The sequence below is a fragment of the Watersipora subatra genome, chromosome 10 (genome assembly GCF_963576615.1).
Source record: "Watersipora subatra chromosome 10, tzWatSuba1.1, whole genome shotgun sequence".
Classification (NCBI taxonomy): domain Eukaryota; kingdom Metazoa; phylum Bryozoa; class Gymnolaemata; order Cheilostomatida; family Watersiporidae; genus Watersipora; species Watersipora subatra.
Genome location: NC_088717.1, coordinates 817,718 through 839,391, shown reverse-complemented (window position 1 = coordinate 839,391; position 21,674 = coordinate 817,718). Strand labels below are relative to the sequence as shown.

Here is a 21,674-nt window from a genome sequence, read left to right as displayed (position 1 = left end):
GGAGGTAGATCAATACAAACTCATAGCAGATGACTGCTTGCAATCAAGTTAATTAGAGATCTGCTATCATATGTAAGCAACAACCATAGATAGACTTAGTCGCTTCCACTGACTTCAAGAGAGTGATAGGAAGAGATCTGAAATATTTATGGTTGTTTCTCCAAAGGCTCTGGAACGAATTAAACAAAAAAATAGTCTGTATTCTAACGTTCGATGGTTTCATCCAACCGGGTTAGACGACTGATTCACGAGACATCATTTGATCAATAAAAATTATATTATAATGAAATTTCATACACTATATACAAAGTAGAAAAGAATTTGTCATACATAACGGTATGTAAATACAAGAATATAGCGATAACAGAAATATAACCATACGATCTATAATATATAGTTTCTTTAACAAAACTAAAGTAGGAACTGACAAAAATATTAGCCTGAAAGTAGTTAGTAGATAGAACAGGCGACTCTGCAGTTTAGAACTAAAAACCATCAAATCCACTCTTGAGCAACCGAGTTTCTTATCCGAATGCAACTTACTGTACAGATATGCATCATGCCAACCAAACCCAATTGGCAAAAATAATGCTAAAAAATCCAAGTTGTACGGCTGAGGAATGTCGCAATAGTTAACTGAGTTCAAGGACACTCCCGCGCACCGAGATCGTCAGTCCCCATGACTTGGTTAAGGAGACAACTCCATCAGTTATACCCACAATGCACCATCACAGGGACGTTCTTCTGGAAGACGAAGACTACGAGCGACCATACACTCTGTACCGAGATTGTTTCACAAACTGGTGCAGTCTATTTCAATAATGTTTTTAGGAACTTCAGCAAATTGGTAGACTAGTCTCTGTCCGTCGACCTTGTTAAGTATGCCCCTGGCATAGTAGTACCTAGGAAGAGAAGAGATTATGATTTACTCCAATGAAATGACAACTGTAACAGGTGCTACGGAGAATGGCCAAAAATTATGGCATACTTATGTATGTAAGTAACTCCTAGCATTAAGACGAGAGAACTTCACTCAAATACGTCAGCTAAACAGGTATTTGTAAAGATTTAAGAATTAAAAATTGTCCCAGTAAACATCGAGACAGCGAAAATGTCTCGCCACAACATATACACAATTAGTACGCTTTTAGTTAACCTTTAACCTTTAGTTAACCTTGCACTAAAACAAGTGTATAGAGTGTATAGTGTATACAAGTTGAAGTGAAAAACTTTGTTAATTGACCAAAAGTGGATTGCTGCTGACTGGTGAAAAATAGAGACATCTTGGCAACCCTAAACAAGTGGTCAGTATATACTTTGATAATAGGACAAATTTCTAATCTTAGAGAAATTGTAGTCATCTGGTACCAAAGACACTTTCCAACTAGTCAATACTTGAGTGGTAAGTTTAGTGCAGAAGTACACATGATGATAACGTAGACATTTCTCAATGAGTTTTAGCACTCAACTTATCTCATGAGAATTTAAAATTAACCGTGATGTACTCTGTTCGATATATCTATATGGTTTATAGTCATCGTTTAAAGTTAACCGTGATGTACTCTGTTCGATATATCTATATGGTTTATAGTCATCATTCAAAGTTAACCGTGATGTACTCTGTTCGATAGATCTATATGGTTTATAGCCATCGTTTAAAATTAACCGTGATGTACTCATTTCGATAGATCTATATGGTTTATAGTCATCGTTTAAAGTTAACCGTGATGTATTCTGTTCGATATATCTATATGGTTTATAGTCATCGTTTAAAGTTAACCGTGATGTATTCTGTTCGATATATCTATATGGTTTATAGTCATCGTTTAAAATTAACCGTGATGTATTCTGTTCGATAGATCTACAGTGGAACCTCGGTTCTCGAACGCTTCAGTTCTCAACCAATTCGGTTTTCGACCAAAAAATTTGAGATTTGTTCGTCTCGAATCTCGAACATAAATTCGGTTCTCGACCAAACCGGAGCATGCGCATTGGAATTAAACATTCGGAACAGCTCCGGAAACAGCTTGGAAACATTCGTTAACAAAGGAAGAAGCAATTTACGCTTCATAAATTCTTTACAAAAATTAAGGAACGGGACAGACGAAAGGAAAGGGACGACACCCCTCTACCGAAGATATTTGCTAGGGAGACAACTCCTCCAGTCGAGTTACCCTAAATTGTTTTGGAGGAGGAATCTCCTTCAAATATTTGAAGTAAACATCCCATCGCTGTTTATATTTTCTTTTTCACACGATTTTTGATGTAATATCTGTTGTGATATCGATGATGTGATCTGTTGCATTCTTTGCTGTTACATTATCAATTACTGCAATTTTTGGTAGTGTATCTTAACCTAGAATGTTTTCGATGTTTTAAGAGAGAAGCACACAAAATGTTTACTTTTTGTTTTCTGTTTTCATCATCATAAATAGAAAATATTTTATTAAAAATAACATGTTCTATGTCTACTCAGTTTTATTTATAGTATGTAGTATAGAATACAGTTTATGGGGTAAAATGCTTAAAAATACTTTACCGAAGTTGTTTTCTCGGCTTGGAACGGATTAAAATTTACATACATTAATTCTAATGGGAATAATTGTTTCAGATTTTGAACAACTTGGCTTTTGAACTTTCATCTGGAAAGGATTATGTTTGAGAACCGAGGTTCCACTGTACAGTCAAACATGGATAACTCGAACTTCAAGGGACCGAGCAAAAGTGTTCGAATTATCAGAGCATTCTAGTTATCAGAGCACTGTCACAAGTCCATATATTTACTTATTTATTAGTAGATACATGTACATATACAAACTATAATATAAATCAAAAGCACAAATGGCTTGTTTCAAATTAAATGCTTCTAATGTAAAGTGTAAAACGTTTTCATCAAAAAGTATAGAGATTTTTCTATCACTTGAGATTGGTTTGTTGTTTGAGGTGATGTTATTGCCAGGACGTTTTTCAGATTGACATTGGCAAAACTTGATCGTTGTTGAAATGCTCAAAAGAAAAGACATTTTTTTCTTTTGGGATTTTACCCACGATCAATTTTGCCGTTTTTTCTTGAAGTTTATGCAGATTACCTTACTTTACCTGGGATTCGTTAAGAGCAACACTCCGAGGCAGTTCAATTAGAAGTTTTACGGTACATTCTATATCACTCACGCTTTTTTAATAGATACTTATTGAATGTACACACGTATTCTGTGTTTAGGTCAAACGATGAAGTTTTTTGTAGCTCAGACAACGTATACTTTTAATTACAACATTTTTTAAGACGTTTTAAACATTCAACATTCCGACGTTGATTCAACACGGAATCAACGTCGGAAAACTATTCATCACGGGCTAGCCGAGTCACGCACTCGAGGATTTTCGCCACGCACATACAAAACAACATGCGATTTTTGTTTTGTATGTGCGTGGCGAAAATTCTTGCGCGCGTGACCCGGCTAGCCCGTGCTATTCATCGTATTGCAGTATAAATCAAATTTCACCAAACTTTTAGAAAAGCCGTTGACAAAAATATTTTGCCGATGGTGGTAATAACGACGCTTATGAATTACGAAAAGATGAAGTTTACCTCTATGGCTTTGAATAAAGTGATTTTCTAAAGCGAAAACAACCGTTTCGGTAGCTGTTGGGCAAAAAAACAGTTCGAATTAACAGTGTTGAGTTCGAGTTATCTATAGCAATTTATCATTACGTGGGAACGGACCAAAGGAAATGTTCGAATTAACCATGTGTTCGAGCTATCCGTGGACGAGTTATCCATGTTTGACTGTATATGGTTTATAATCAATGAGAGCTGACAGAGTGACGAGTGCTGACAGAGCTACGTTGTGTCAACCATTTGATTTTGCCACAGTACATCAACTGACAGAACTCGTTTTTATACGCAAGTAATTGTTTGAAGCATAACAGTTTTAAGGTCACGACTACATTGTAGAGCTCTGTCTATTTCACGAGAGAAAATTGATATTAATATAATATTTTAATGTCATTGTTAATGCTGAAGTCAGTAAAAGCTTGTTAAAGACAAAGGGATGTGATTGAGATGTGCAACGGAGTGCAACCATAATCTATAGATTCATGCTCTCTAGTTAATCTCAGTTGAAGAACTCTATTAAGCTGACAGACCTTTTTTCATATATAGATAAACTGAATCCCTAGCACCATCTAGCCTCATGAAAGCTTAGCTAACACCAGCGCAGATGGGGGAGGATCTCCCTAATGGATGATTTAAAAATAGCTCCATGGAATGTAATTGCTGCAACCGCAAGGTAATCAAATGTTGATTATACCTGGTTGCCTGACTATTTGACATCAAACAAGATTGAGCATTTTTTAATTTGATAATATAATTATTTCAACAAAATATATAAATAGAACATGTTTAAATAGATTTTATTTTTGATGCCGGCTTACCTAAGAGCACGACCCATCGTCTCGTAGTTCATATCTGGCTTATTCTTATGAATGCCCCAGAGTTTGGAGACGGCCTTTGAGTCAACTAGCTTGAAAATTCCGCGCTCCCTGTTTGTCCATTTGATATAACGAGGGCAGGTTTCCTTGTCTTGCAATAGTTGCAGCAGAAACTCCCACAAGTAGGTGGTGCTGCCTGCAAACATGACCTCTAGAGTAAACCCAAGACCAGCGGTTAAAGCTATGTTAAATGTTCACACGAAGTATTCATCTTAAACTAAATTCCATTACTGGCGATCCTGCAATTAGTATTGCAAGCAATCAGACACTGAGTAAGTCATCCAACTCCTAGAGACAAATACGGGACAATGCTAGTACAAACCATATATACTCACTTTCTCGCTTCCGTTTCATGAACGGCCCACCGGCTCCCGAATGTTCATATTCTGTGTCGTCGCAGTAGGGCACCTCCCTCTGACGCTTCAGTTTGTTTGACACATCCATCACATGAGACTGCGTATGTGATAGGATATATTTGGGCTGAACGGACTCTAAAAACGCAACAAATCATATATCTGATCGCCCTAGCCAACATAACTGACATCATCTCTACATTTTAGCAAATTGGAAACTTTATTCAACTATAGAACAGCTGTTGAAAACAATCATGACTAAGCAAATCTTGAAGGTTCCAAATAAGAGGGTCACAAATAAGAGGGTTGCAGTGGTGGAATTGCCTGGCAGAACAGTTGCAGGACACGGAAAACCAATAATCACAAGCATAATTCATCTCCTTCAAATATGTGCAAGTCATCTTGAGGATATGCGGAACTTGGCTAAAGTGCTATTATTCCAATTGCCACATGGAATGCAAGGGTATGCATCAGTTACCACTGTCCCTCCCCAAATCAGTACACGAAACATCCGGGACTATCACCACTTTTAGCCGTACACCCGGATTGTTGTTCATGATTGTCAACAAAAGATGTCATACCGTTGAAAACCAAACTGTTTTTACTTATAAATGTCAGATTGCTTTTTTGCGGGTCAGCCAGTGATGGTAACCGTTTTTGGTGAGGGCTAGATTGTCAGCAGATGGCAAGATCAGGTTGGCAATTGTTTCTCCTTCTCTAAATACTAGGACATAAGCAACGGAGGCTACGAGACTCATCTCTACAACTCACCTGCACGCATTGCCAGATTGGGAGAGACGCTTGGAGAGGTATGAGTTTCAACGCTAGACCGTTTTGTCTGCATCGCAGTTTTGATATATGAGGAGGATAAGAGATGGTAGCTGGAGACGATAGGCAGCGTTAATACTTTGTTTCCTGTAATCAGTAGGGGAGTCGATAAACTAGAGCGCCTTCCGACCCCAAGAAACCCCTTTAATAATAACTCAGCAACTGATAATGGTGATACTACTGCCTACCATTGTTTTTTAGCAAACTGTGTTTCCTCTTTGCTTCATCGCTGCTGTTACTGCTGTCTAGATCTGAGACTCCGCTGTCAGCAGGGCTGAGTGGTACTGAAACTAATCAACAGTCAAACATAAGCGGGCGTGAGGAACTACACGTCCTACGAGCCACACTTTGGTTGCCATGGAAATGACATCATTACAAGCGGAAGATTTCTACACACCCGATTAATATCATATAAATTAAACAGTCGAGATCTAGGAAAACAACATATCACCAAGCTATCAGCTGTGCTTGTCTACCAAACTAGGTATGTAAACAAGATAACGGGAGTAAACCTCTATTCAGAAGTCGATGCTGAATAATGGAAGAGAGACAGACATCCAAGCTTGCATATGTTATAGTAACAATCAGGTTTGGCCACACCAACCATTGATAGACGAAACTGTGTTGACAATACAGTAATACCTTGAGATACATATAAGAAATTTGAGATACGAGAAAAATTCGAATCATATTTTTGCCTTAACATAAAAGACAAATTTGAGATATGAGCATACAAGACGGTTTTCAATGTGGCCGCTGGCTAGCGGAGTGTCTGAGACGCAGCTTACGAGAATAGCATCGCTCAGTCTTTCTCATTGGATCAACAAGATTTAAAAAGGTCGACTAAAAGTGAAGGTGAAAATGAGTCTGAAAGAACCAAGCCAAAAGTAAAAAAGTTAACTGCAAATAAAATTAGAATTAAATTTGTGTAAGATTAAAACATATTTCTAAGTGTATGCATGGTAAACTAAATTCATTCAGATTACATTTAAAGTTTATGTTGTGTAGTGTCAGAAAAGTGTAGCATTCCGTGCGCATTGCCATCAAGTCTCTCTCAAGCAGCTGTTAGACGCCATCAACTGTCTCGAAAATAACAACTCCATACAGTACTATACATAATAATGTTACATTTTATTGCAGATCATAACCACTAAATAGGTATTTGTTACTTTGTGAGCTTTGGTGGCGATTTAGAGCAATTAAAAATGTTTTTCCATAATAATATCCTGTTTTAGGAGTATTCTTCCTATGGTTGGAACTGATCGATTTGTGTTTAGTTATTTTATTTAGAAAAATTGATTTGAGATACATACGAGTGAATTGACATACGAACTCCATCCTGGAAGGCATTAAACTCGTATCTCAAAGTATTACCACACCACAGTCAAGCACAGCGGAAACTTTTTGGAAATTCCGGTTAACAAAATAGAAATACCTGTTTTAGACAAGTGTGAGCTGTGGGTGGTGTCACCATTCGGTATGAGGCTCTGTAGAAGTGTGCGTGACTCTGTACCGTTGGGTGATTCCATAGACAATAAAGCATGGGCTGCCAATTCCTCCCTGTTGCCTGCCGTCTCACAGACATCAGCTACAGACACAGTACCAGTGATATAACTTATTTGAATAACGGGTTAGCCCGCTCGCTTGGCGCTCCTAAAGTAGAAACTAGCCCATCTGCCTTCGTAAAATATTAGGATAACCACTTTGACTCACCCATCACCAGCAATCATGAGAGAAAAGGAAAAACACCGGCTGTATTGTTAAGGTGATTAGGACAGGAGGAAATCACTGAAATCATCAGTTAAACTGTGTCCCATTCTTTCACTCGCAGAACAGGCCTAGTTGATTGCGACACATGCACTGAATTGTAATCTACCCCATTCTGTTTTTAACCAGGAACACACTACCAACCACTTGAAAGAACAACAAGCGGTGCGAAGCGACAAGTCATTGGAAGTAAACGAATGCCTGCGCCAATAACAATACGATGACACCAGCCAATTATAAGATGAGTCCAAACAGGATCTAGACAGAGGGAAGCTATCAACAGTGACGTAGCTGTGATGTAATAAGGCAATGCTCTTGGGTTTGCTCTAGTTAACTAGTGGGGCAAAATGAATTGCAATAAACAAGATCGACAAGCCTACACAACCTCGACTTAATAAACTTCTTACAAAGCAAAGCTCACATGGGCTGAAAATAGAGCTCTATTGCATACCCTTGTTGAATACAGAACAGGCGCCCGGATGAGTCGCCCTATCCTTCTGACGGCTAGACTCGCTCTCTGATGATGGATAAGATTTAAGACTGAGATCCAAAGCACAATCCTGCACATCCGCTACGTGATTGTCCAATCGTGATGTGTCGGAAGTCTTGGAGATGCGCTGTTTCGCTATATACGACAGAGTGTCCCAAGGAAGTCCACAGCCCGCGCTGCTCAGCGCAGTCGGTAAGGAACCAGCGTAGTGCCCTGCACTGAGTAGCCAAGGCATGAAAAGTCCCGACATCAATGCAGAAGATACGTCTTCCTTACCCGACGAGCTCATCACAAGAATATCTCTGGTTGGCAGCAATAACTATCAACGACGAGGCTGAAAATGTTACTATTAGAAATGAAGTTGCTATCGGCTTCAGCTCACTGTTAAACCAGCCAATTGAAAACGCAGTAAACAATGTGACTGGCGGCTATCAGAAGAGCACACCTACACTTAACGAAATGCACGTGACCCGACTACGGTTCACTGCACACTTCCTGTTCCAAAGCGACATCTTATAGATGATGGAATGCTTATTGCGTCAACCCGGACATGGTTAGCTAAGCGCTGGCATTGTTACTCGATGATGAATCTAATTATGACGCTGGGTTGCGACACTTGCCATTTACAGACGATTATTGCAACAATAACACTGGCAACTTATGGATGACAAGTATTATCCAAATTCTAGCACGCGAAACGTCATAACTGTATTTGGACGCTTTCTATTCATTTATTTAAAACTTTCCAGATAGACGGCAACAAAGCTATAAAGGGGCGTGGCTGATCACCAGACAGACTCAAACACGAATGCTCACAAATGTTTAGAAATAGATCTGAACTTTGAACTCGCAGAGCACAATGAATTTTTTTCTTGTTTATACATATTACTATAGCCATCTGTGAAAACTATTTGCCTAATAGATGAAAAGGCGATATGATCACTATTTTGGCACGTAACCTGAATGAAACAATGTATAAAAATGAAACCGTCACTAGGTGATAAACTTGACAAGCTTTTCTTGGTATATGTTAAAACAGAATATATGTATAACTTCTTACTGGCAGTAGTAATCATCAAAAATATGTTTTTTTTTAAATTGTTAATCCATTAGTATTGGGGAGAAATCTATTGTTTAATTAGCGCAGCAGCAGACACCGACTGACTGCTGTCAGTTTATATCAGGTGATATTAAAATCCTGAGCCTTACCAAAGTGGAATCCCTTTGAAACAAGAGTATGACCATAGTGTGACATCATAAAAACTAACTAATCAATCAAAGTAGGTAGAGCCATGGCTCAATCGCTTGATGTTTTAGAATATGAGGAGTCGGTTATACTTGCTAATTTCAATTAGAAATATTTTTCAAACATTCAAATGAAGCAATTCCATGAAAACAACCTTGTCACAGCGCAGTGACGACACCGAGCCATTGGGAATAACAGCTCGCTTTTATATGGATACCAACATGCTTAAGAACATGTTTATAGGCAGATTTCACGGATGAAGAGATATGATTGTAAAAACACATCACAGCAGTTAGGCGCAGCCAACAAAAAAAACAACACATTTCAGGCGTAGTAAAACTGTGATTGTTCCAATGCTTATCTGCCAATCATGATGCTGAGAGGGGAATCACACAAGCAAAGTGTAAATGCAGAAATAGAAGATAAACAGGATGCAGAGCTAGTAATCTGAATGATGTGGTGTTAGCATGAACTCCTCCTGAAATGCACAAGACTTAAAAAGCCGAACTAATACGCAGTATTGTACACCCACATGAGTACAGCGCGCTCTCGGGTTACCATGATGAAATATGGTTGCACGATCTTTTCGCTCTACAATGAAGAACATGCCGATTTTGCATCCTCTCCATATGAAATATTTTTTACCATACGAAATCAATAAAAATATCTCTCAAAATTCAAATTTGGCGGTCAGTGCGCTGATTACGTCGGAATAAGAAGTTGTCAATATGATATTCGCCGAAATCCCTCTAATTAAGAATGAAAGATGCTCGATCTCGTTCAGTCCGGCCTTATTCGTCATTGTGTAAACGAAATCGGAAACATATAGGTGATAAAATTTTAACGATGAAATCATGAAAAAGTTGAAGTTTAGTAAAAAAAAAGTTAATAATACATACTAAAACTTAGCTTCAAGTATGTGTTTAGTAAGCTAAATCCATACAAGTTAAATTAAACATTTATTTCATGTTTGCAACGAAAGTAAGAACTCCCTATGGTACATACCGCTATATTACTTAGAAACAATACTAGGGTTGACATATGACTTTGTTACTATTTTTTAATTTATACAGTACGTATATAAAATTTTGATGATTTTTATCAGGGAGTGTTTGCATTAGATATACTATGGGTTTCCATACCCCTCTATATGAAATTTTCATCTTACGATGCCAACACTGAAATGAATTAAAATCGTGTTTGTAAACAAACTAGCGAAGACTTAATTCCTGAGTAGAAATAAAAATACAAGCGATAAATTGAATGAGTCAGAGCGCAAAGCTATTCATATGACCAAAATATTACGTTTCTCTTTTACTCTACTTCCCCTTTTCACTGCCAGATATTTTCCCGCCTTTTCTGCTACGTCGCAGATTAAATTTTCCCGCCTTTTCTGCTACGTCGCAGATTAAATTTTCTCGCCTTTTCTGCTATGTCGCAGAATAAATCTAGGCCTTAGAGCTTTTAAAAATATTATTTTATTTTACTGGATGTAAAAGAATTTCCTGGTTTTAATTAATGAAAGTCTATATTAAGTATATCACTAACATACTTAACAATCCATCCTATGATAAGAGCCTGCCAGTCAAGGCTGCCAGCCTGAAGCCACACCAAGAGAGTGAAAAATAATGACTCTTGCGGGAATTGAACCAGGGTACTCCGCTTTACAGTCCAGCATGGTAACCACTGCACCACTAAACTACTCTACAGTACTTGCACTTACATGAAAGGAAACAGTTATCTGCGTGCGTTGAGCCAATAAAAATATGTTAACAACCGTTCCTGAGAGTAGTTTTGCTTTGCAAAATCTCTTCTTTTTTATCGCAATTTATTGTTAGCAACGACCAGTCGTACTAAACACATTACAGCTATGATTTTTTATGGCTATGACTTTGGTTAACTGCTATCAAACAGTAGTAGTTTACTACTGAAAGTTATTATTCATATTTTATCAGTAATAATGCCGTGAACTGTAATAATCTTGCTAAATCATCTGATTCAAACAGGCTCATGGTCTTTTCGAAAGTGACTAAAAAAGTGTTCATTTCCATTTTAATTCTCATTCTGCATCGTCTAATGTAAAATTTTATGATGGTTAATTTTGTATAATAATATTTTTTATAGACCGTGTGATTCAAAGGTTATGACGAGTTATATGCCCCCTGACAAATATTAGGTTTATCCAATACGTAACTGTGTACCAGTGAAAAATTACTTTGGTAGCGAAAGAGTTAATTAGGCACTTAATTATTACTCATGATGATCTCTCATGGTCTCACGCGACTGCCGGAGCGGCAGTCGCGTACTAGCACTTATATAACAATTTCTAATTAACCATCATGGATATTAAACAGTGTACCAAAAATCGCCACAAAAGTGCTTAACTTTAACAATGATAATCTATAATGCAATCTGAAACTAAGCGTTTCTTATGGCCGTTTAAAAATGAATGTATTCCAATGGCACTTCCTTTGACTAAATCTGATATTCAGAAAAAATTACGACACTCAGAGTATTTAAACATGTTTTGACGGACACTTGTCTTGACTTGTCACTTCGCTATCTGATAAAATTGCATGGAAATTGAAAGGAGGACAGTTGGAAACATAAACCCTATACGGAGTCGTAATAATTTAACAGTTTTTGATTGAAAAATGATGAGACCAAAACCGAATGACTGACTTATGATCAAAGCTTCATTTATACTCATTAAATGCTGATGAAAGATTATTCTTTTTAAAACTATTTTATATAAGAGAAAGAAAACGCCTCCAACTTTATGAAACTTATTTGTAAAGTTTCTGGTGGTTTCAAGGACAATGTTAAAAGGATTAAATTCAGCGTCTAGTGAAACTGTCTAATGAATAGGAGTTGAACACATCTAATGAATAGGAGTTAAACGCACCGGCAATTTTAAATGAAGAATTAGAGTTTTTAGATTATGGATGCAAGAAAGACAGTTTTGTTATATCATTATAGTAGCTTTGCGGATTTCAAAGCGTTCAGCCATCTGCGACAGTGGGCGGACAATTCAGTGTGTCTTGTAAAGTCACCAATGAATTGGAAAGATATAGCAACACCTGATATAAAGTTTACTGACAAACCAGCATGAAACACTAGACATCCTAATAGATTTGAGTGTCATGTATACAAAGTTGCCTATTAACATAGAGGAATCTCAGAAACTCATAAAAACAAATCTTCATCTTTAATCCCTAAAAATAAACATATTTGAAAGAAAAAGACAACATAAGTAATGTTAAAAGAGAGACCATAAAATCTGTTCTGGAAACCATTTGAAAAAGTTATAGCATGTCTATATGCCAACAATACCATATAAGGCAAATTAGTACGATTTATGAATGACAGTAGCACTTCTAGTATATGCTTTATATTTATTCCTTTCTACAAACTATTGTTACAAAAAAATCTCAAGCTAATGTCCCTTTATACATCTATGATGAATTGTTACAAGTTATTAGTGCTATGTTGAACTGTTTTAGCTGGTTATAGCCTTAGTACAGCTGATGGTGATAACGTGAGGTTATGACTAATAAACGACATTACTACATGCTCACACTCATCTAATACCTAATAAATGCATATTATACCTAATAAATGCGTATTATATCTACTCAAAACCATTAAAATAAAAAGCAACTAAATCAGATGTTAGGCCATTTATAAATATTACACCCGAGCAGCAGGGAAAACCCAAAACATTTTTTCATGTTTTTTGGAGAAGTTGTCTACTCCTGGTGAATATTAAGCTGAGAAGACAAATCTTACTTTGAAACCAAATATCATAACGTGTTGATAGTCGGTACTCCCAAAATCCTTCTGCTTTAAAGGTTCATATATCATAAAATGTACCGCATTTTCTTGATTATAAGCTGCAGTTTTTTTCATAGTTTTGCAGAGGGTGCGACTTGCGTGAAATTATTAACACATTATTAGCGGTATAACATTGCATATATTATTTTCACACTAAACTGCTCTAGACTTGTGTCATTAATTTTAACATTGACGGTAACTTTTAAAAACAACTGAAAGGGCTTAACAAAAATAACCCTGAAAAGAAAATCCTATTCTGCAGACTACAAACAGCACATAGTAAAATATGCAGCTGAAAACAGTGAGCAGAGGAGGAAAGTAAGATAGGAAATGGCATTGAAAGGGCAAAAAGTGGAGATGACTCTTACCGAGACAAGGAAAACAAAATGACGCTAATCACGGGCTAAAAGCTAGGTAGTCGCATCTTCTACTTCGGGTTGGTGAAAAGTGTCATACCGTAGATAAAGCTTTCACTGACTTTTCACTACTGTGTATTTGGAGTAACACGAATGATTTTGGTAAATTTCTTAGTAAGCTACATTATCAGAATAACTCGTGATATGCTAACATGGCAGTCACGTTCCCAGCTGTGCCATGTAACGGAAAATGACTATTCAGCCTGCTGTTGACTTAACTCTACTTTAAGTTGTTCATCATTTAAATTTTAAATGACATGTCTGTTCTTGGTATTGGATTTGATCAAAAACGACTCAAAAAATACGTCATACACTCCAGCGCAACTTTTATTTGTATATTTAACATTAATTTTAGAGAAAATCTTTCTTACGTATTTTCTCATTCTGTCAGCATGCCTTTGTCTGCCAGCAGTTTCCTTAAGAGATAGCTATTTTATATTTAAATTACTGTCAAATGCTGCCTAACTAACGATAATGTTTAACCATGCAATGATGATGATATGTACATAAGAACTATTGAAATGAATTATCTGAAATGCAAAATGAAAATTAGAGCAAATCTTCCGAGAGAATACTTTGTATCTTGCTCAATTTTTTGCGCATCTCAAAAATAATTGCATCGTATAAAGTGACATACACAAATATATGTAAAAAGCCATATTATTAGAATAATAATTGAAAAACCAATGGTTTTATTGTAACTTTAGCTAGAAACGCATAAGCAGAACAATTTGAAATTCAACAATGCATAGGTTCTGAGGGAGAATGATTGGTACAAACAAAAACACAAACTAGAGCAAGTTTATATACTATATTCTTATATTATATATATAGTTATATTTGTTATATTCTTTTCTCATTTTCATCTCATGTTTTTTTAACTTTATCAGTGTTTATTTCACTCACAAATATGTTTTGAATAATTCTGGTCTTGAGCTGAACACCTCTTGGTATATGGAAACAAAATTGGACACTGATATTATTTACACAAATGATGCTATGAAATAAACAAACTATTGATAGGGACTACACAACAAGCCCTCCAACTGCACATTAAACCAGAAATTCAATGCGCAGGAGAGAGAAAAGGGGGGGGGGGGTGAGTGATAGTCTATTCCATACAAGGAGTTAGAACAAGTCATGAACAGCCCACCCAAGTTGATGCATAGAAGCAGCTCCTATGCTATTTATGATACCAAATCGACAGGCATTATAAACAGTAAACTTTTATAATGCCTTTTTCGGCAATTTTGAAAGAGTTTACCCAAGCACAACCAGCTAGTACTATCCACTGCGAGTTTAAAAATTGCAGATGATCACAAATAGCCAAAGGTAAGTCTACAGCGTCAGGTCCTGATACAATAAGAGCAAAAAGACAAGCATTCATAGAGAATATAAGAAGCACTTCAATACTAGGACGGATTATATTACATTTGAAAATGACGATAGACCTCATTAGATCAACAGACAGTATCAGCAGTCGCTATTATTAGCTTCAGATTTGAAGACTGCAAAGCCACCTAAATTGTGATGCCAAGCAGCGTTGCGATGAGAAGTTTAGACCTAGGTTAGCTGGTACGCGTTGATGAATAACCAAGAATGTAGGAAAGGTTTGGGAATTGAATTAATTATAAGATATCTTCTTCACCAGCGGTATCACGTGATTTTGTTCTTTGTGTAAATAAAGCAAAACAGACTCGGCCAGTGTGGTTAGTATGAGAACAAAGAATGAAACGCTACATCACAAAGAATTAAGAGAAACAGTCATAGATTCAACTTGACCCGACACAATAGCTTAACCATTACCTCTAGATGGTATTCGGCTTTGATCACCGCAAACTTGATAACTTGCTTGTAATGATAATTACTAGTACTAACGACTACTAGGCCAATCGCTATATATGCAATCATGTGAGCCTATTCATACACAATATGGGTACTATACAACTGTTCCTGGAGAAAAAGCATTTTACCAAAATTGTAGATTAACATAAATTCGAACTATTTACAATAAACTAAATGCGATGGTAAATCACTACCTAATAAAACTTGGAAAAGCAATAAAACCTATAATCAAAGGCATTGTCTAATTGTAAGAAATTATGTAACAACCAATTTTCAATTTTTAGCATGAGATGAAAATCACGTGTTTTCAAAAGTACTAACACAGTTAACACAATAACCAATGATCAATAACAATAATCATCGCAACCAAAACTAATTATTTACAATACATCTCGACGAGCTCGTGCGCACTATGACAACCTACTATAGAAGTGATGCTTATAATTATATAATTTCAAACGATTTAGAGTACGATACGTTCTTTCTTAAAAAAGTTTCAAAGCGACCTTCTACTAACTTAAGCACTAGCGTAGCAAACATTCGAAGTGAAGTTTGGCAAGACGTTAAGGAATATATTAGCAAACATCGACACAATCCCTACAAATTTATGCGTTTGTAATAGAATAAACCATGGAATAGTACAGTAATACGACCTCACTACACAGTTCTAGCGCTAAAACAACAATTGCTGTTGGAACTAGAGATGATTGAAAATCGTATATGAATATTAGCGTGATGGGTAAGTCAACCGATTACTTCTATACTCGGCAATACAATGACATAGCACTATATTAAGCGTGATCAAAATCAATCCAGGTAAAAAATAAATTACCAGCAGCTAGCAGCAGATCGACTCCGTTCACGTGAGAAAGTTTTGAATCGTGAGCCATCTCTCTTCCGTATATAGTCATTCAACCGTCATCATGGTTGCTGGAACGCGTTTCCGCGACGCGCAATGATATGCAAATAAAATATATTGCACTTCTATTTGATCAATGTAATATTAATTAACGTTGAACAAGTAAATAAAATAATGTAGTTTTTGTATTAATATATAAGCCATAAATAGTTACACAATAACATGTTTCCTTAAGCGTATTGTTAAACGATGTTTTTAGCGCGCAGTTATGTCCTGACAATATTTCCTGGTTTGCGCATGTTTTAGATAATCGGGAGACGACAAAGTTAGCCCACGTCGTTCCATAAGAAATTACGAAAAACTAAGGCTACCAGGTACTTCCTGTATTTTTCCCAAAGAATCGAGGACCGCGAAGGTACCGCCAGTTCAGGAAGTTAAACAAAAACGTTTGTTTATGCGTTTTAACACGAAATAGTTGAAAATACGAAGTCCTAGTCGTAAGTATCATTGTTGATAAATTCTAAAACAGTATTTACCCGTGCTAAGATTGTTTAATTGAGTATACAGTGTTTCGAAGCTATGTAGACTGACTTCAATTTAATGTATATAATATATTGTTGTTGCCATAAATTTGTTTGGTGTTGTAGATGATAGGACGGCAGGAACAACACAAGAAGACGTTCACGATTTTCATACTAACAAGTCTTGTTGGAGTTTTTTGTGAACATAAAATAACTGAAATTGATATTTATGACCGTAACACTAAACTTAAATCATTCCTTCAGATATGGACAAGCACTGGATTTTGTCCTCCTGTCCCTCACCAAAACTTCAAGAATTACATACAACTAGACAGTGTAAAACAAAATATTGAATTAATAGGAAGTCTCCCATATGCCAACCAAACTTTTCAAATACGGATTCATTGGCTGCTAAATCTAGTAAAAGTAAACATTGACAGAAAATTCAACTTTACGACATTAGATCAGCTAGTAAAGCTGTGCACCAATAGTGGACTAAGCATAGGTTTTGAGCTTATGGGCAACCCTGACAACCAATTTAATGATTTTGAAAACGACACACAAGTTCAAATGTGGTACCGACTCATTTATGAGACAGGTAGGTAGATTTAATAGCATTGAAATGCGAGTATAAAATTGGCTGCAAGTTTTATAATAATAATTTTGAAAGCATCTTGTACAAACCGCTACTCCAAGTGTTTTACCATAACATCGAGCATGATATTTATGTCAATATAGCCACAAGGTACACGCACATTCATCACAACTGGAACTATGAAACATGGAATGAGCCGGATCATCACGACTTTGATGGCCTCAACTTTACACTTGAGGCATTTTTGAACTACTTTGATGCGTGTGAAAAAGGTAAGAACTGTTTTATGTGTTTCAAGATGCCTAAATGGAAAGTTTGAAATGAAACTGGACTTACATGCCATTAGTTTTGACCCTCTGTAGTGTATAGAAGAGTTGCAAAAATAACTTTTAATTAGGTTCATAACTAGGTTTATAAGCTGTAAAACATTGTATCAAGTGTTAATTGAGTAGCTAGAAAATTTAGTCCCTGCTTCGAAGCCAGCTTTTTGATTTCAGTTGAGAAAAAACTATGTCAGAAATTCGTATTACTCGCGTTACTGGCGTAACATTAGACCATCATATAGTTAGGATATATCCTAGCAAATCGCAAGTTAGTTTAAAGTCAAATACTGGGATATGCGGAAATTAAAAACTATTGAATCTATATTTAAACATTTTTATTTTGTGAGGTTGTATGCTAGCTAGATCAAATCAACTGAAAACACAGTCAATTTCAAGGTACAATGCGGTAACGGACATACTAAGAACTTGGACAAACTAAGAACTTATCACTAAAGGTCATAATCAAATGTTGTTCACCGGTTAATATATTCATATTCAGTGCTTGGCTGTCTAATTCCATAGCCAACACCTTTATTCGTTTCACTTTTACGAAAACACGGGTTGTACAAATACAGAAAAATTCTTCCTTTCCGTTTAATTTATTCAAATTAGGTTTTGATTTCTCTTTAATTTAAGATTTGTCTTCCCTTGTGTCATTTCTTGACATTAAGGTTTGCCTCTCATCTACGATCTACAAGTTCATAAGTGTGTGCAAACAGTTGTTTAGTGACACTTGAGAAAATTGAGATATGAGCTTCTTCAAAACATACAAGACCAAGTTTTTTTTACAAAAAAAATTATTGCTCATTTCAATTTATAATAAAATCCAGCTCTGGCTCTAACCTTTATATGATATCAACATGGGTATTGGGTGAGGTGGTTATCAAGTGAAGGGTTCCTATGCACATTTTAGAGATGATCTATGGCTATTTGATAGCTATTTCGTAACAGGATAAAAATGAGTGCAAAAAACTTTTTTAGCATTGATGAGCATTTTAAGTTATGATGAGAATGTCGGATAATTTTTTGTGTGAATTCTGTGCTACTGATAATGTATTTGAAAAGTTGCTGCATATGCATTATAAACACGTTATTATACATATTAACTAGTCAGGTTAACATATAACTGAAAGTTGTCTTCTTAGTGTACAGATGGGACAACTCCTAATTAAGCAACCTATTGATTTCGTTTTGACAGGTATTCATGATGCTGACATGGAAGCAAAATTTGGAGGACCGGGTGCTAGCTGCAGGTTAACAAAATTTTCTCAATTCTGTTGGGCAACATTGGAACACGCAGCTAACGGAGTTAACTACTTTACAAAGCAAAAGGGCACACGATTAGACTTCATCTCTTTTCATAAAAAGGGTGGTAATAGAGGCGGTCCTGGCAGTTCGGCGTTCATTTTTTCTGCCGAATTGGAAACCATAAGGAATATTCGATATAACTACAAACAGTTTGATAAAATACCCCTATACAATGATGAAGGAGATCCACTCAAGGGTTGGGACTTTCCTTTGGCATTTCATGCTACCACCGCTTATCCTGCCATGATTGTTCGTTCAATACACCTACACCTGTCCAGCACCGACCCTGAGTTCGGTAACTATCATATGCTAAGCAATGACAACGCCTTTTTAAGTGTCGCTCCTCACTATTTCACTCAACGAACAATGGTAGCCGTCCTCAGTCTTGTCGACCCGGAAAGATCAGCAACTGTTTTAATACGGAAGCCAGTCTATGAACTGACAGCCATGTTGGCCCAAGTGCGTGATTATGTTGTGACAACACCCAACCAGCGACATGATAAGAATGCAACGACTGGATGTTTGTGCACATCGACTGGCCATCAGGTGATCGTTTCCTGTTGGGCTAGCAACGACACTAGCAACTATACAGGGGGTGCAAGAGATTACGTCATTCTCATGCCTTCTCATATGGTCGGTGGCTATTACATCGTGCGAGCATTGGTTCAAATGTCGACTTACGAAACCTGGTTGGCCATGGGTTCCCCTGGCACCCTCTCACAATATCAGTTGGAGGCTCTGTGGAATGTGTCGACGATTACAAACAGCAAACGAAAGAGAGTTACGAGTAGTATTAAAATAAGAGTCGAAGGGCCAGGATTGACTCAAATGATCGCTTGTAATCAACATGAGAACCTAAGCCGGCCCCACTCGATCAGTTTCCACACCGTATCTAAGAGAGCTGTGGTTATCAGGTGGAGAGATGAGCAGATATCCGACTGTTTCCTAACTTATCAACTCGAGATAAAGAGAACGCCTCAGGAAGACTTTATAGCCATCACCAGACAAGTCATCCTATCGCGTGCGTACCAGTTCACTTCTAAGTTTGGAGTAGGAGGGCGATATCGTGTGATGAGCATAAACATAATGGGCAAGACTAGCGAATATTCTCTGACAGCCTTGTACAAGACCTGACAGTTCTGCGTATCAACTTACGCGGAAGGGCAATTAACTGAAAGCCATAAACAATGTCACAACTCAAGGGAGGTAACAGTGGGCGCAATCACACGCGTTATACATTACGCAACATTTTCACAGACAAGTTTTTGTTTAGCAACCCAAATTGTGCAAACAGTAAACATGTCTTAAACTTTAGGGAAAAACAACTGCCTAGTAATGACTAACCCATGATTTATGCAGAAGAAGAAGCCAAACAAATATCTCTAGACGATATGGACACCCAGAGATCCTAGTCAGTCATATCATGCGTTTTACAATCGCGGTGAACAAACATAATATGCAAACAAATTATGTAAATACATCTGAAGCTGGGGTCTTAAGATGAAGCTTACATTGCTAGCAATAATGAAAGACTGACTGGATGTGGAATTGTACGCACATGAATGACGCCCACTATCCAAAGGCCTACTCATACATGTGTCAATGCTTATCGCTATCTCTTTGTGCACCATCTTCTCTCACCATAAATGAACAAACAATTTTCTATTAATTAAGCTTAACAAGAGAGGTAACTCCGGCCATCAATGAATAAAGGGTAAATCCATTTGCCCCAGGTTGCTGCTCTACTCGAATCATTACCATTATAACGTCGATGATCACCTAAAATATATTACTATGGCTTGTCTCATTCTGACTAGCTAAGCCTATGAACATTGAAGGCACAGCCATGTTGCTGACTTACGTAGATTAGGCACGGCCATGTTGCTGACTTACGTAGATTAGGTCGAGCTCGCCTTGGTCGCCTACGTTTGGTGTATTTGAGCAAATCTAACTCATCCTCATCACTTGAAGAAACGAGTCTTTCACCGTCATATTTAGTGCACCACATTGGACTCGACTTATTGTCATCAGAGCAGACATCCAAGCTGCAGTCGTCACCTTCGCTAGTTGTGCTTAACAAATCACAGTTAGTATCCATGTGGTCATAATCACCCGTTCCCTTCGCTAGGAGGTTCTGTAAGTGTTGATGGATGTTGTTAAAACGCCAGTCATTGATATGCAAGGAAGAAATAGCTAACAAAAATATCATGGTTGATAAAGTCAATGTATTTGAGAAGTACGACATAGTATTTCGATCATGGTCTGGTGTTACAGAATGACTGTGCAGTTAGTATTTCTCTAAACCAAGCAAAAGTTGGTATACATCGCTAGCAACAGAATAAGTCATGGCGGATAAAAGACAAATACATGTAGGCATTGACGCGAGCCTTTACAATCTGATTCATGTACAACTGACTTAAGAGAAACGGAACAAGGGGAGATAACAAGAATATGATTCCACAAGCGCATGCATCTTACCTTACTCAGTAACTCGCTGTTGGCCTCAGAGAACATGAGTGATGATCCAAACGGGCTGAGGTCGATCAAGAGATCAAGCTTGTCGAGTGTTGCCATTTTGTCACTCGTCTTTGACTTTCTACAATACCATAAAAAGGGCTGTCAACAAATGTGTGAGCGAGCAGAACACATATCTCTGCACAGATGATATCATTTAATGCGCAGGCAATGGCCACATGTGATGGGCTCTGTAATGCAATAAGATTTGGCTGATTTAAGAGACTCCGCTTGAATTATGACACAAAACATCTAGTGTTGCAACTTATTGTTGCATCATGTTT

General features: G+C 37.1%; 2 protein-coding genes across 5 annotated transcripts; one reads left to right on the top strand and one right to left on the bottom strand.

Annotated features, from left to right (window-relative positions):
* Positions 1–258: 258 nt before the first annotated feature.
* LOC137407385 (ETS-related transcription factor Elf-2-like) lies at positions 259–21,674 on the bottom strand. 4 transcript variants are annotated; one of them, XM_068094024.1, is made up of 8 exons: positions 21,355–21,674; positions 20,770–21,010; positions 7,108–7,260; positions 5,861–5,956; positions 5,616–5,759; positions 4,827–4,982; positions 4,435–4,627; positions 259–902 (listed from the first exon to the last, which is right to left on the bottom strand). In XM_068094024.1, the coding sequence occupies exons 1-8, from the start codon at positions 21,448–21,450 to the stop codon at positions 794–796; spliced, it is 1,188 nt and encodes a 395-aa protein (XP_067950125.1). In that variant the 5' UTR covers positions 21,451–21,674; the 3' UTR covers positions 259–793. The 4 variants fall into 4 exon arrangements, with proteins under 4 accessions (XP_067950125.1, XP_067950124.1, XP_067950127.1 ...); XM_068094023.1 differs by having other exon boundaries at positions 5,861–5,962; positions 21,355–21,666; XM_068094026.1 differs by lacking the exons at positions 20,770–21,010; positions 21,355–21,674 and adding an exon at positions 16,103–16,194 and having other exon boundaries at positions 5,861–5,962.
* LOC137407384 (alpha-L-iduronidase-like) lies at positions 16,517–20,755 on the top strand. The gene is made up of 4 exons (XM_068094022.1): positions 16,517–16,626; positions 16,777–17,248; positions 17,389–17,517; positions 18,767–20,755. Exons 2-4 carry the CDS (start codon positions 16,777–16,779, stop codon positions 20,008–20,010), a joined length of 1,845 nt encoding a protein of 614 aa, XP_067950123.1. The 5' UTR covers positions 16,517–16,626; the 3' UTR covers positions 20,011–20,755.

Bases quoted from the DNA above. Each gene is read 5' to 3' on its own strand.
- LOC137407385 (XM_068094023.1), bottom strand. From the start codon at position 21,450: ATGGCAACACTCGACAAGCTTGATCTCTTGATCGACCTCAGCCCGTTT. The intron at 5,963-7,107 runs GTATTTCTATTT...ACTGTTGATTAG, and splicing joins CTCACACTTGTCTAAAACAG to TTTCAGTACCACTCAGCCCT. The intron at 903-4,434 runs GTAAGCCGGCAT...TTCTCTTCCTAG, and splicing joins ACGATGGGTCGTGCTCTTAG to GTACTACTATGCCAGGGGCA.
- LOC137407384 (XM_068094022.1), top strand. From the start codon at position 16,777: ATGATAGGACGGCAGGAACAACACAAGAAGACGTTCACGATTTTCATA. The intron at 17,249-17,388 runs GTAGGTAGATTT...ATGTCAATATAG, and splicing joins CCGACTCATTTATGAGACAG to CCACAAGGTACACGCACATT. The intron at 17,518-18,766 runs GTAAGAACTGTT...TCGTTTTGACAG, and splicing joins CTTTGATGCGTGTGAAAAAG to GTATTCATGATGCTGACATG.